This window comes from Phyllostomus hastatus, unplaced genomic scaffold (assembly GCF_019186645.2).
Source record: "Phyllostomus hastatus isolate PE091 unplaced genomic scaffold, TTU_PhHast_1.1 phas_contig_551, whole genome shotgun sequence".
In the NCBI taxonomy this organism is placed as follows: domain Eukaryota; kingdom Metazoa; phylum Chordata; class Mammalia; order Chiroptera; family Phyllostomidae; genus Phyllostomus; species Phyllostomus hastatus.
In genome coordinates this window covers 2,853,683-2,866,945 of record NW_025333909.1, presented here as the reverse complement: position 1 = coordinate 2,866,945, position 13,263 = coordinate 2,853,683, and the positions used below count along the sequence as shown (strand labels likewise).

The window sequence follows — 13,263 nt, the reverse complement described above, 5'->3', positions numbered from 1 at the left end:
CTCCATGTAATCTCTATTTCTGTGATTCAATTCCTGTTGTAGTTGTTTGCTTAGTTTGTTTTTGTTTTTTGTTTTTTTAGGTTTGGTTGTTGATAGTTGTAAGTGTGTTGTCATTTTACTATTCATATTTTTTATCTTCTTTTTCTTAGAGAAGTCCCTTTAACATTTCATATAATAAGGGCTTGGTGATGATGAACTCCTTTAACTTGACCTTATCTGGGAAGCACTTTATCTGTCCTTCCATTCTAAATGAAAGCTTTGCTGGATAGAGCAATCTTGGATGTAGATCCTTGCCTTTCATGACTTGGAATACTTCTTTCCAGCCTCTTCTTCCCTGCAAGGCTTCTTTTGAGAAATCAGCTGATAGTCTTATGGAAACTCCATTGTAGGTAACTCGTTCCATTTTTCTTGCTGCTTTTATTCCAGTGTCAGCTGCAAAACTCCATAAGCACTCTCCTTATTTTTCATCTTGGGTAATGTAATTATGATGTGCTTTGGTGTGTGCTTCCTTGGATCCAACTTTGATACTCTCTGAGCTCCCTGGACTTCCTGGAAGTCTATTTCCTTTGCCAGATTGGGGAAGTTCTCCTTCATTATGTTTTCAAATAAGTTTTCAATTTGTTGCTCTTCCTCTTCTCCTCCTGGCACCCCTATGACGCAGATGTTGGAACATTTAAAGTTGTCCTGGAGGATCCTAACCTTCTCCTCAATTTTTTTTTTTGAATTCTTGTTTCTTCATTCTTCTGGTTGAATGTTTATTTCTTCTTTCTGGTCCAAATCGTTGATTTGAGTCCCAGTTGCCTTCCCGTCACTGTTGGTTCCCTATGCATTTTCCTTTATTTCACTTTTAATAGCCTTTACTTTTTCTTCTATTTTGTGACCATACTCAACCTTTTCTGTGAGATCCTAATTACCATTGTTTTGAAACCTGCACCTGATAGGTTGGCTATCTCATTATCATTTAATTATATTTTTTCCTGGAGCTTTTATCTGTTCTTTCATTTGGGTCGTATTCTTTTATCTCAGTATGCCTGTTATGTAGTAAGGGGCAGAGCCTTAGGTATTTGCTGTGGTGGGGCAACCTACATCTGTGCATTGTGGTGCTGTATGTGGGGGAGGGGTCCGAGAGGGAACAGTGCAGCTTGCTCCGCTCTCAACCGACTTTCAGTCACTTTCCCCCACTACCTTCTAGCAAATTGGTCCCTTCTGATGATGATTCCTAGGTGAGTGGTTTTGTGTACGTTCTAGGGCCCTGTGGGTCTCTCCAACGAATTCTCCTGTGAGGCTGGGAGTTTCTCCCACTGCCACAACACCGACAGGGGTTTTCAGCCAGAGGTTTAGAGGTTTTATTTCCCTGGACTGGAATCCTGAGTTGTATGGTTTGTCTCACTCCGCAATTGTTCCTCCCAGTTTATCCACACACAAATGTGGGACCACCCATTCCTTCAGCCACCACCTTGCCATGAGTCCTCTCCACCCCAGCTGCCCATCTTTGCCCCTTCTACTGGTCTGGATGATTGTTTCTTCTTTAACACCTTGGTTGTTGGATTTCCATACAGTTCAATTTTCTGGCAGTTCTGGTTATTTCTTGTTTTAAAATTTGTTGTTGCCTTTCTTTAGGTTCTGCGAAGAGGCACAATGTCTCTGCCTATGCCTCCATCTTGGCCAGAAGTTTTCTCATTCATGATTTTAAGCCTTTACATTTGGTGTTCCTTCTTTGGGAATGTTCCTCCCCTAGCTCTTTTAAGTCTGGTTCCTGTTATTCAGGTCTCAGTCCAAATGCCACCTCATCAGAGAATCTTTCCAAACTCTACCTAAATTAACTACCCCATTCTATCACAGTACTGTTTCAATTCCTTAATTGCATGTATCACCATCTGAAAATAACTAATTTATTTTTATAACTTATTTATTACTTGTCTGTTTTCACCAAAAGATCACCCAATTCGAAAGCAAAGCCTTTGACTGTATTATTCACTGTTGTTTCTTTGGTTTCCAAAAATTCTGCCTGAACCATAGTATGTATTCACTCAAAGACTATTTTTTAAATCAGGGGTCCCCAACCCCCAGAACCATGGACTGGTACTGATCCGTGACCTGTTAGGAACTGGGCCACACAGCAGGAGGTCAGTGGTGGGTGAGCAAGCAAGCAAAGCTTTGTTCATATTACCACCTGAGCTCCTGTATCCCCCAACCCCTGTCCGTGGAAAAATTGTCTTCCATGAAACCAGTCCCTGGTGCCAAAAAAGTTGAGGGCCACTACTTTAAATATCAGAACATAGTCATTAAATATCTTCTGTGGTGGAGCTCAATGATAGATTTAAATGTTTCATTTTGTTAAGGTTTAAACTGCACAGCATGATATTTAAAACTATTCATGACCTAGCCACCATCTAACTTGTAAGTCTCGCCTTCTTCTACTTTTTTTTGAAGCAAGAGGTGTATATGAAATGCAGGAGCTTGGGAAAGTGCTCTGGAGCTGCACATTACTGGGTTCTCTTTAGCAAAAAAGAGTGTGTGTATAAGTGTGTGTGTGTGTGTGTGTGTGTGTGTGTGTGTGTGTTGAGGGTGGGTATGAAGAGAACAGCATGGTCAGAAGAGAATCACTGATGGAAGGAAACAGAAAATAAGACAGACTCAGTAACGTCACATATAACTCTCCTTTTTTCATATGTGATTCTTATTCTGGAATTTAAGCTCTTTTGATTTAAAGTACAGTTCACATACAATATTATATTAGTTTCAGGTGTATAACATAGTGTGAGTTCACATTTATATACCTTACAAAGTGGTCACCACAAAAAGTTCACTGCCCATCTGTCACCATACTAAGTTATTGTCATGTTATTGATGGTATACCCTATGCTGTATTTTACATTCCCATGACTTATTTACACTATAAGTTTGTACCTGTTAATCCATTTTACTTTTTTGCCTATGTCCCCATCACCCAACCTTCTTGCAATTATCAGTTTTTCTGTATCTGTGAATCTGTTTGTTTTGTTTGTTCATTTCGTTAGTTTTGTAGATTACACACACAGGTAAAATGATACAGTATTTGCCTTTCTCTGACTTACTTCACTTAATATAATACCCTCTAGGTCTATCCATGTTGTCATAAATAGCAAGATTTCATTCTTTTTATTGCAGACTAATACTCCAGTGTGTGTGCATATCTTTTTGAATTAATGTTTCATTTTATTCAGATAAGGCCCCAGCAGTGGAATTCCTGGGTCCCTCTTTGTCTCTGGTCATAGCCTTTGTTTTGAAATCTATTTTGTCTCATATAAATATTGCTATCCCAGACTTTTTTTTCCCAGCCTTTTGATGAAATATCTTTTCCATTCCTTTACTTTCAGTCTCCATGTGTCTTTCAATCTGGCGTTTCATGTAACCAGTATATGTAGGAGTCTTGTTTTTTATCCATTCAGTCACCCTAAGTTTTTTCAATAGAGTGCTTACTATTTATTGATAAGTATGTACTTATTGTCATTTTAATTGTATTCATACTAGATTTATAAGTGTTTTGGTGTAGTATCTTTACTATATATGTTTGCCTTTACCAGTGATATTTTTTTCTTTCACATATTTTCTTATTTCTAGTTTTGACCTTTCTTTTTCCACGTAAAGAATTCCCTTTAACATTTCTTGTAGTACCTGTTTAGTGATGATATACTCCTTTAGCTTTTGTTTGTCTGAGAAAATCTTAGTCTCTCCTTCAATTCTGAATGATAACCTTGCTGGGTGGAGTATTCTTGGCTGTAGGTTTTCTCCTTTCATCATGTTGAATATATTATGCTACTCTCATTTGGCCCACAAAATTTGTGTTGAAAAGTCAGTTGTTTTATGGGCATACTGTTGTATGTAATTAGTTGTTTTTTTCTCCTTATTTTTAAGATTCTTTCTTTATTTTTAACTTTTAACAACTTAATTATAATGTGTCTTCATGTGGGTCTCTTTGGGTTCATTTTGTTTAGGACTCTCTGTGCTTCCTGGACTTGGGTGTCTGTTTCCTTCACCAGGTTAGGGAAGTTTTCAGCCATTACTTCTTCAAATACATTTTATGTCAATTCTTTGTCTCTTCTCCTTCTGGGACCCCTATGATTTGAATGTTAACATGCTTGATGTTGTCCCAAAGTTCCCTCATGCTATCCTCATTCTTTTTTATTCTTTTTTGTTTTTGATCTTCCATTTGGATAATTTCCACTACCCTGTCTTCCTGATTGCTGATCCATTCATCTGTGTTGTCTTCTGCTGTTGATTCCCTCCAGTGTATTTTTCATTTCAGTTGTTATATTCTTCAGTTCTGATAAGTCTTTTTTTAATATAATTTTTTATCTCTTAGTTGAAGTTCTCACTGAGTTTATCCATATGTCTGGAGAGTTGGATGATCATATTTATGACTATTACTTTTAATTCTTCATTCAAAAGACAGCTTACCTCAGTTTCATTTAGTTCTTTTCTGGGGAGGTTGTCCTGTTTTGTTGTTGTTTGTTTGTTTGTTTATAACATATTCTTTTCTTTCATTTTGCCTGTTTATTTCTATGCATTAGGTAGGTCAGCTAAATCGCCTGGACTTGAAATGGTGGCCTTATTTAGAAGGTGCCCTGTAGGGCCCCGTGGTGGAATCACCCTTGTCCCTAGAATCAGGTGCTCCAGATAATGGACTAGTGTGGCCTCCTGTTGTGGCTGGGCTACAACTTCTGTGGGCACACTGGCAGGCAAGGCTGGTCCCTGGCCCACTGGCTAAGAAACCTGGCTGCAACTGTTGCAGGCTCACTGGTGTGCAAGGGAAGCCTTTGGTGTGGCTGGCTGCAAGGCCCAGTGCCACTGCTGCAAACACAGTGCTGTGTTCTGGTACCAAATGAGGCTGTCCACTGGATGTGGCAGGACATGAGATGCTTTGCAAAGGTGCTAGCCTCAGTGAGTTCTAAGGGAAACACCAGAGAGGGGTGAATAGTATTAACAAGGTTAAGGGAAAGTGTCATAAATGGTGCCTGTGTCAGTGTCATTTGAGCTAGGCTAAAGAAAGGGGGGGAATGGTATTCACCAGCACCTCTGACTCAGGAGAAAGTCTCAACATATCTCTGTCCCTCCAGCACATACCCTAAAATTAGTGAATGTATCACCTTTGCATATGACCTAGGTGCTTTTCAAACTACTGCCTCTGTGCCAGGTCTCAAAAAGAGTACAACCTGGGTTTCCTACAGCTCTTTGGAGTCTCCCAGACATAAGCCCCACTGGTTTTCAAAGCCAGATGTTATGGGGGCTCATCTTCCTGGTTCAGGTCCCCCAGGCTAAGGCTCAGACCCTTTGCACTTTGGGGACAACTTTCACAGTAGTGATATCCCTCCCACTTGAGAGTCACTGAACGAGAAGTGGGATGTGGGATAGGTCCTGACTAGATGTAGTCCCTATCTCTCTTGTTTCAATGTGGCTTTTTCTTTATATCTGTGGTTGTAGAAAATCTGTTCTGCTAGTCTTCAGGTCATTCTCAGAGACAGTTGTTCTATATGTTGTTGTAGTTTTGGTATCAGTAAGAGGTCGTGAGCTCAGGATCTTCCTACTCTGCCATCTTGAACTCAAAGCCATAAGCCTTGTTCTTGAATGCCAATCTAGCTTGCCTGTGAAAAGTTGTTGCTTGTGGTTGGAGCACTGCCCCTGCAAGAAATGTGTTTTTGAATGGGATTGCTGAATCACTCATAACTCTTTTAATATATCTAATATTTTCCCTTGTCTAGATCACTTTCACATGTATTCTATATCATTTGTTTTGCATAACTCTATGAAGTAGACAATCCCATTATTTTTATCCTCATTTTTTCTAGATAAGGAATGGAGGCTCAGACTTGCCTGAGGCCAACTGGAGCTGGATTTGACACCTGCTTTTCTCACTGCCAGTCCAGTTCTCCTTATGTTTTTATATTATGGAGCTTAGGGCAGATTATGGAAGGTACCTAAAGCCAAGAAAAGGAGTCTGGGCTTGATTCTTGCCTCTTCTCACTAGAGCTCATCATAAATTCAAAAGAAACATGAATGATCATAGTTTTATAACCACTCCCAAGAAGCCACCTTGTAGAGCATTACCTGAGGGTCCTTGCTGAGGGCTCATCCATGATATTGAGTTAACTGCCACTGTCTTTCTGGGTGGGTTGAACAAGTGGAAGATGATCACATTTTTGGAATCATAGGAACTCTGCTGCTTTATACATCCTTTTTACAGATTTGCCTTTTGGCAGGGTACAGACTGTGTACCTAAAGTTGTCTAACCTGTTCCACAGGTCTAAGAGCAGTATCTTGGGAGAAAAAAATTTAATAAGAATCAAAAATGCTTGGGATTGCTTTTCAAAGAAGAGACTCTTGGGTGATTGATTACACCAGAGGTTTCAGGCTGCTTGAACCACAGAGAAAGTTATGTCCATAGAATATATGACCTTTAAATAAGCCTTGAGCTTGTTCTTCTCTGTGTCACTCAGGAGATAGGCACTCAGCTACTCCTTTCTGCAGGGTAGTGTTTTTTTTCCCCAGGGGAAGCCTTTATAATCAAAAAAGTTGAGATTGGAAAAACAGATGTAGACTGGCTTCTTCCTTGAGTTATACTCAGTAGGCCCTGAGACTTCTAGCAGCAATTATAATATTAATAGGCTTCTAAACCTACCTTTATTAGGATACTGCTATTCTCTTCATGCCTACCATATTCCCTCCTAGTTATAGATCAGGAGAACCAAAGTTAAAAGAGAAGTAGAAATATGCATCAGGTCACATAGTGATTCAGTGAGACAGCAGGGCTGGTCCTCAGATCTTCTTTCGTTCTGCTCCATGCTCTTTTACTATTCTGCACTGATTCTGTCTTTGCAGCATAGTGTTTTGGGGCCCATTTAAGAAGAGATGTCACACAGAAAAAGGCAACATTGAAGTTCATACAGAGTTGTCTTCTGATCTTGTTGCTGCCATTTACTAGCTGGTGACTAAATGAGAGAAGATATTTGCCAGTGATGCAATCCATATGATAAGGGGTTAATATCCAAAATATATTTTTAAAAACTTATACAACTCAACACCAAAAAAACAAACAATTCAATTTATTTTTTAAATATATGATGCAGACCCTGGCTCATGGGGTCCGTGTCATTATGGATGAAATATGAGACAAATTCACATGGACTACCGAGTCCTGTGGAGGAAAAGGGACAGCATGGCTTTTCTCTCAAGGGGAGCAAAAGTCTTGGCCCTGGCTCCAATGAGCTTTTATTGTCTTACTGGGCACGTTACAGGAAGATCCTCATCAACTATTCACAGGCTTGCTTTAGGTGGTTACCTTATACAGAAGACAAAGGAGAGGATGCTGGTAATCACATCACAGAAGAGGGATATTTGCAAATGAAACAGCAAAAGTAGTTGAACCAATTACACTCATCCTTGGAAGGTTTAGCATGGTCTTTAGGAAGTTGCTTTGCAGTAAATGTCCTCAATTCAAGGTGAGGGAGTTTTAGCAAAAGCAAGACTCATAGCGGCCTAGGTACATTGCAGGCCTGATTCCCCACAGGAAAACCTATCCATGGGCGTGGGTCCAGTGCATCTCCCAGTGGGAGCTGGGCCCATGGCATGCAGAGCGGCCTCCCACAAATATATAATCTTTATTTTATCTTTCCATTACCATTTAGTCCCCTTATAACCCCCTCCCCCCAGCAATCACCACACTCTTGTCCATGTCTTTTTCTTTTTTTGTTCAATCCCTCTGTTACAGAACAGCAGGGGCGCACCTAGGGGGCCAAGGGCAATATACTATTACCGAAAGGAAGCCCCCAGGTTCATTATGTCTGCTGCCATAGGAAAGACATCTCTCAATGCCAGAGATTCATGAAAAGGAAAGGAAATGTTTATTTAATGCTATATAGACTTAAAGTAGTGACCTGATGTCTTCATCAAAATCCCAAAATCCCTTAAAACACCCACAAACACACACAGTCCTTCCTTCCCCCCTTTGCCCAGTCTGGGGTATCGTATCTCAGGAAAAGAATTAGAAGTCCATGGCTCAGGCAGCCCCCAGTTCTTCCCAGTAATCCGTCTCAGCTGGTAGGCCTTCCTCTGTTCCCGGCACCATCAGCTGTGTCGCTGGGATCTCTGCTAAAGCCGGGTGGTGGTTCCCCCTTCTAAAGCTGCGGGGGTCCCCACTCTGGCAAAGCCACGAGGTTCTCTCTCCACTGCCCCAGCCGCATGGTCCTCCCTGCACAATGGCTTCAAGGAAGGGTGGGGGGTGCAGGGCGCCACTCTGCCAAAGCCAAGTGGCGGTTCTCTGCTAAAGCCACATGGTGATTCTCACAGGGCTGCGGGAGTCCCCACTCTGCTAAAGACTGAGTGGTTCTCCCTTACATTTCACAGCTGTGTGGTCTTCTCTGCATAATGGCCGCGGGAGTTTTCACTCTGCCAAAGCCTTGTGGTTCTCCCTCCCAGGGCTGAAGGAGTCCCCACTCTGGCAAAGCCTCGTGATTCTCCCTGCACAATGGCTGCAGGAGTCTCCACTCTGCCACAGCTGTGTGATTCTCCCTCCTCAATGGCTGCAAGGAGGGGGGTCGCCACTCTGCCAAAGCTGAGTGGCAATTCTCTGCTAAAGCCGCATGGTGATTCTTTCTCACAGGGCTGCGGGAGTCCCCACTCTGCTAAAGACTGAGTGGTTCTCCCTCTCAATGGCTGCCATGTCTGGGTTTAAATCCCCATGCCAGTCTTCCTCTGCAGCCCCATTTCTGACTCCTCCTACAATCGGCTACACATGCCAGTACTCTCAAAGCCTTCCAGCTTTACTGGGCTGCCATCATGAGTCTGGGCAGGTGTGGCCCCTATGTCATGGAGCCAATCTTCTCCAAGCTCCCACGCAGGCGCTGCAACTCGGGGGACCTGCCCCCCAGTTATGTCTTGGGGGGAAGTTACTTCCATTCTCCTGGCTCAGAGCATGGCCACAACTATTTTAACATATATATGCAACCAGTTAAAGGTTATAGATATGTTAAATGACCACACCAGAGGTTAGCTGCAAAGCTGTTGCTTTGCAAACAGCTCTCAATGGCCCTGCTCCATTTGTCCCTTCCCCCAACCAACACCTGTGTGTAGGGGGGTGAGGACATCCTAATATTTCCTGAACACCTTGAGTTCTGGACCCCATTACAAATCCCTATTTGGGGCTCCCCTCTTGGCTGCACCCCAACCCCCACCCCACTATTGTCATCTGTTCTCTCTCTATGAGTCTATCTCTGTTTTGCTTGTTAGTTCAAACAGTTCAATTAAAAAAATCACAGAGGACATACAGATTGATCAATGGACATATGGGAAGATGCTCAACCTCACTAGCCATCAGAGAAATGCAAATTAAAACCAGAATGGATATCACCTCACACCCATCAGAATGGCCATCATTAATAAATCAACAAACAACAAGTGCTGACAAGGGTGTGGAGAAAAGAAAACCCTGGTGTACTGTTGGTGGGAATGCAGACTGGTACAACCACTGTGGAAAATAGCATGAAGCTATGTCAACAAATTAAATATGGAACTGCCTTATAACCTAGCAATTCTGCTTCTGGGGATTTATTCTAAGAAACCCACAACACTAGTTCAAAAGAATATATGCACCCCTATGTTCATTGCAGCATTATTTACAATAGCCAAACTATGGAAGCAAACCCAGTGCCTATCAATAGACAAGTGGATAAAAAAGCATTGATACAAATACACACAATGGAATATTACTTGGCAATAAAAAAGAAGTAACTCTTACAATTTGTGACAATATGGGTAGATGTAGAGACATTATGCCGAGTTAAATAAGTCAGTCAGAGAAAGACGAATACCATATAATTTCAGTTATATGTGGAATCTAATGAACAGACTAAATAAAAAAAAATAGAAACAAACTTATAGATACAAAGAACAGATTGTCAGTTGCCAGAAGGGAAGGAGTTTAGGGGACTGGGTGAAAAAGGTGAAGAGATTAAGAAGTACATATTGGTAGTCACAAAATATTCATAGGGATGTAAAATATGCCATAGGAAATATAGTCACAAATATTGTAAGAACTATGTATGGTGCCAGGTGGGTACTAGAAATATAGGAAGGAACACATAGCTACATAGTACCTACCTCAAAGTACTGCAGAGGTACTTCATTATTATAGCATATTTAAGCCCCTTAACATAAGCCTATTTCATAACAAGTGCCTATTAAATGGTAGTTTTTTTCCCCTTCAGAGACCTTCAATTCACTGTTCTTCAGGCAAGTCATAACCTCTTCGAAAGTCATCCCTGAAATGCAAAGGTTGCACTGAGATGATTTTTAACAGTTCCTTCAAGCCCAGCAATTTTGGAGCCATTTGACAAAGCAAATTAAAGGAGGGAGGGAAGGAGGGAGGGAAGGAGGGAGGAAGGAAGAAGGGGAAAGAAAAGAAAATTTTTGCTGGCATGGTTACTGCTGACTCTCTTACATGAAATAACCTACTGTAATAGATGTTTTCTGTGCCTGAATTACACATTTTAGGTTAAGTGAAGGGAGAGGGGAGCCAAGCAGTAGCTGAATTTGTTGGGGTGGGAGTGGGGGCTTCCTACTATCAAATAGCCATTGCTCTTCAATTTTTTCCTTTCCTTACCATAGACAATCCTCCCCTGCCAGAAGAATCATCTCTAAAATCCCAGTTTATACTGTAAACTAAAGAAAGCACAGCAGTAAATGAGAGAAAGACAACCAGGGGCTCAAAGAAAGAAAGGGGTGGAGCAAGCAGATGTTCAGGCTCATGCTGGGGTAGGGCGGCAAGCATGAGAGGTTCTCTGTGTTGTAGAGCAACAGGGCATGTATCTCTATTTCTGCTGGTTACTCTATATGTTTGTGGATCTCTCTGTTCCACTTGTATATTCATTCATTCAGTCAATTTTTCTCGAGGGCCTACTATGTGCCAGGCCTGTGTTAGGAACAAAGAGGAAAAGTATTGAATAAAATATGTTTTCAAGTGAACCTCTATGTCCTTCTTTCAGGTGCTGTGATTCTGAGGATGTCTGTGTGTTTGTGTATGTATATTTCTTTGTATCTGTGATAGTTCCAGGTGTGTATGACAGTGATCATTTTCTTGTTCTGGCTTCAGAGGACTTCCTTTCACTTGCTGTGATTCATTTCACAAACAGTGGGCCTTGTCTCTGTTTGATTTCTACAACTTGCAAGATACAATCTAGTTGTTTAAAAACAACTAGAAATCCCATGGAGTTCTCTTTTATAGAAGTTTTACCTGTATTTGTATCATGAAAAATAACACGTTATTAGTTTGAGTATAATCCCATGCATGACTACAGGAATCAGGAGGAAGAAACATTATCTGAGTCCAACTGTCTGCTGTGTCATGCTAAACGAGTGACAATTTCTGCCATTGATCATTTTCTCATGGACATTCTTGGCTTTAATAAAGGTAGATAGAACATCTTATTTAAAACAACCAGTCAGTGGTCCTGATAAAGGAGATATCATCAGGCCCTGAATTGTTCATACTTATGAAAAGCAAACATTATAGTATTGAATTAAATTAGCTTGGTTTAATAGTTAGATTCTGTGTGATCAAATTGTTTAATGCCATTTTCTGTTCCATCTCTCATCTAGCAGGATATATCTTCATGTCCTTTCTGCCTACAAATATTTGAGAAGAGAGACTCTAGAAAAATGTTAATGGGACTGTCTATTCTTATATTTGTTCTCCCAGGGAAACAGAAGTACCTATGTGCCAGCAGAAATGATTGCACCATTGATAAATTCCGAAGGAAAAATTGTCCATCTTGTCGCCTCCGGAAATGCTATGAAGCAGGGATGACTCTGGGAGGTATGATACTTTTATTTCTTTTTCTCTTCTTCACTCTCCCTCATTATCTAGTTCTGTCTTTAAACCAGATTTTCCTCTTTGATCTTTCCAAGGAGGACAGCCATGTTCTAGATAGAGGCTGACCCCTTCATTTCAACATGGCCGTCAGCCAGCTGGTGCCTTTCTTTATTCTTAACCATGCCACATCCCACTCTGGGACCAGGCATAGGAGCAGGAGATGTGAAGCAGGGAACAGGGCCCATCAGAGGGTGAGTGAGTGTGGCCTTGACTATAAAAGGGTCCCCAGGGGACATACTGGTACTGGCCTTATGTTGATAAATGGAGGCTAGAATGAGAGAACTAAGGAATCCAGAACAATCACAGGTGCAGGATGACCCAGGCACAGGCTGGCCTTGAACACCCAAGAATATCCTTCAGTTAACTGCTGCCAGTATTGTAGGGTTGGCCACTTGGAAAGAGAAGCCACTTCTCTTTGGAACCTGTGACTAGGCTGCCAAGCAGAGCCAATTTCCTATCCCACATCTCCTAGGGATGAACAGGCCTTTTAATCATTTCCTTTTCTTTTCAAATCTATTGATCATTTCCAAAAGCTTTTTTTGGTAGGTCAGTAGCTTGACGGAGGTAAGATACAGCTCTTTCAAGGGTGACCCTATCCCATGATAAGGCTCTCTGTTCCCTAGTCTGTGTCTGTCATGAGTACTGTCAGCATTCCAGAAGGGCTTAGCTAACACTTGTATCTCACCCCCCCAAAATTCCTCATTTCTTCATGTTTACATCAGTTTAATGCCAAAATCCTTTCTGTTGCCTGTTGCTTTCAGAAAGATGCACCTTTCATGAGAGAAACAAGCTCATTAGTCTACTTTGATTTCAAAATGGAACTTGAGGAAAGGCAAGCCTATTTCTGAATGCCTAAAACTGTAGCTTCATACCTGATTACTTATTATCAGCCTGGAAAACCTAATCACCTAGAATCCTGCCCTCTCCCTTCGTCATCTCTAGGCTAATTTAAAACACTTGTCCATCTCTGGCTTTTTTGACATGCTCAATACCTTGTCTGCCTATGAGCATATTTATAAAAAACAACTTGTTTTCTAACTATGTCTGGGTGTTTATGTGGATAACTCTATCCTCCTGTCCTTACAGACCAGTAATAGTCCTTAAACAGACCAAAGTACTACAAATAAATTGACCCCAGCTCAATTTGAGACGGTTTTAACAGAAGCATCTCAAGTAGTGTCTAGTATTCCCAGATATGGTACACAGATGCTCTGTGAGTGGTTTTCCAGGCAGTCACATCAAATGAAACTCAAATATCTGAAGAAAATCAACCTTGTTCTTGTTTACTTGCCTTACTCCAGATAAATCACAATTGTAGCAGAGAGGAAGTAATGAGACTGGGGTGGGGTAGTGCAGAA

The 13,263-nt window shown here is 41.3% G+C and overlaps 1 protein-coding gene across 1 annotated transcript in view; it reads left to right on the top strand.

Moving 5' to 3' along the window:
• AR (androgen receptor) overlaps window positions 1–13,263 on the top strand; it is a 197,144-nt gene that overhangs the window by 136,641 nt on the left and 47,240 nt on the right. The window contains exon 3 of the mRNA XM_045847398.1: window positions 11,732–11,848. Within this exon, the coding sequence (XP_045703354.1) occupies window positions 11,732–11,848 (117 nt within the window). The remainder of the gene's footprint in view (window positions 1–11,731; window positions 11,849–13,263) is intronic.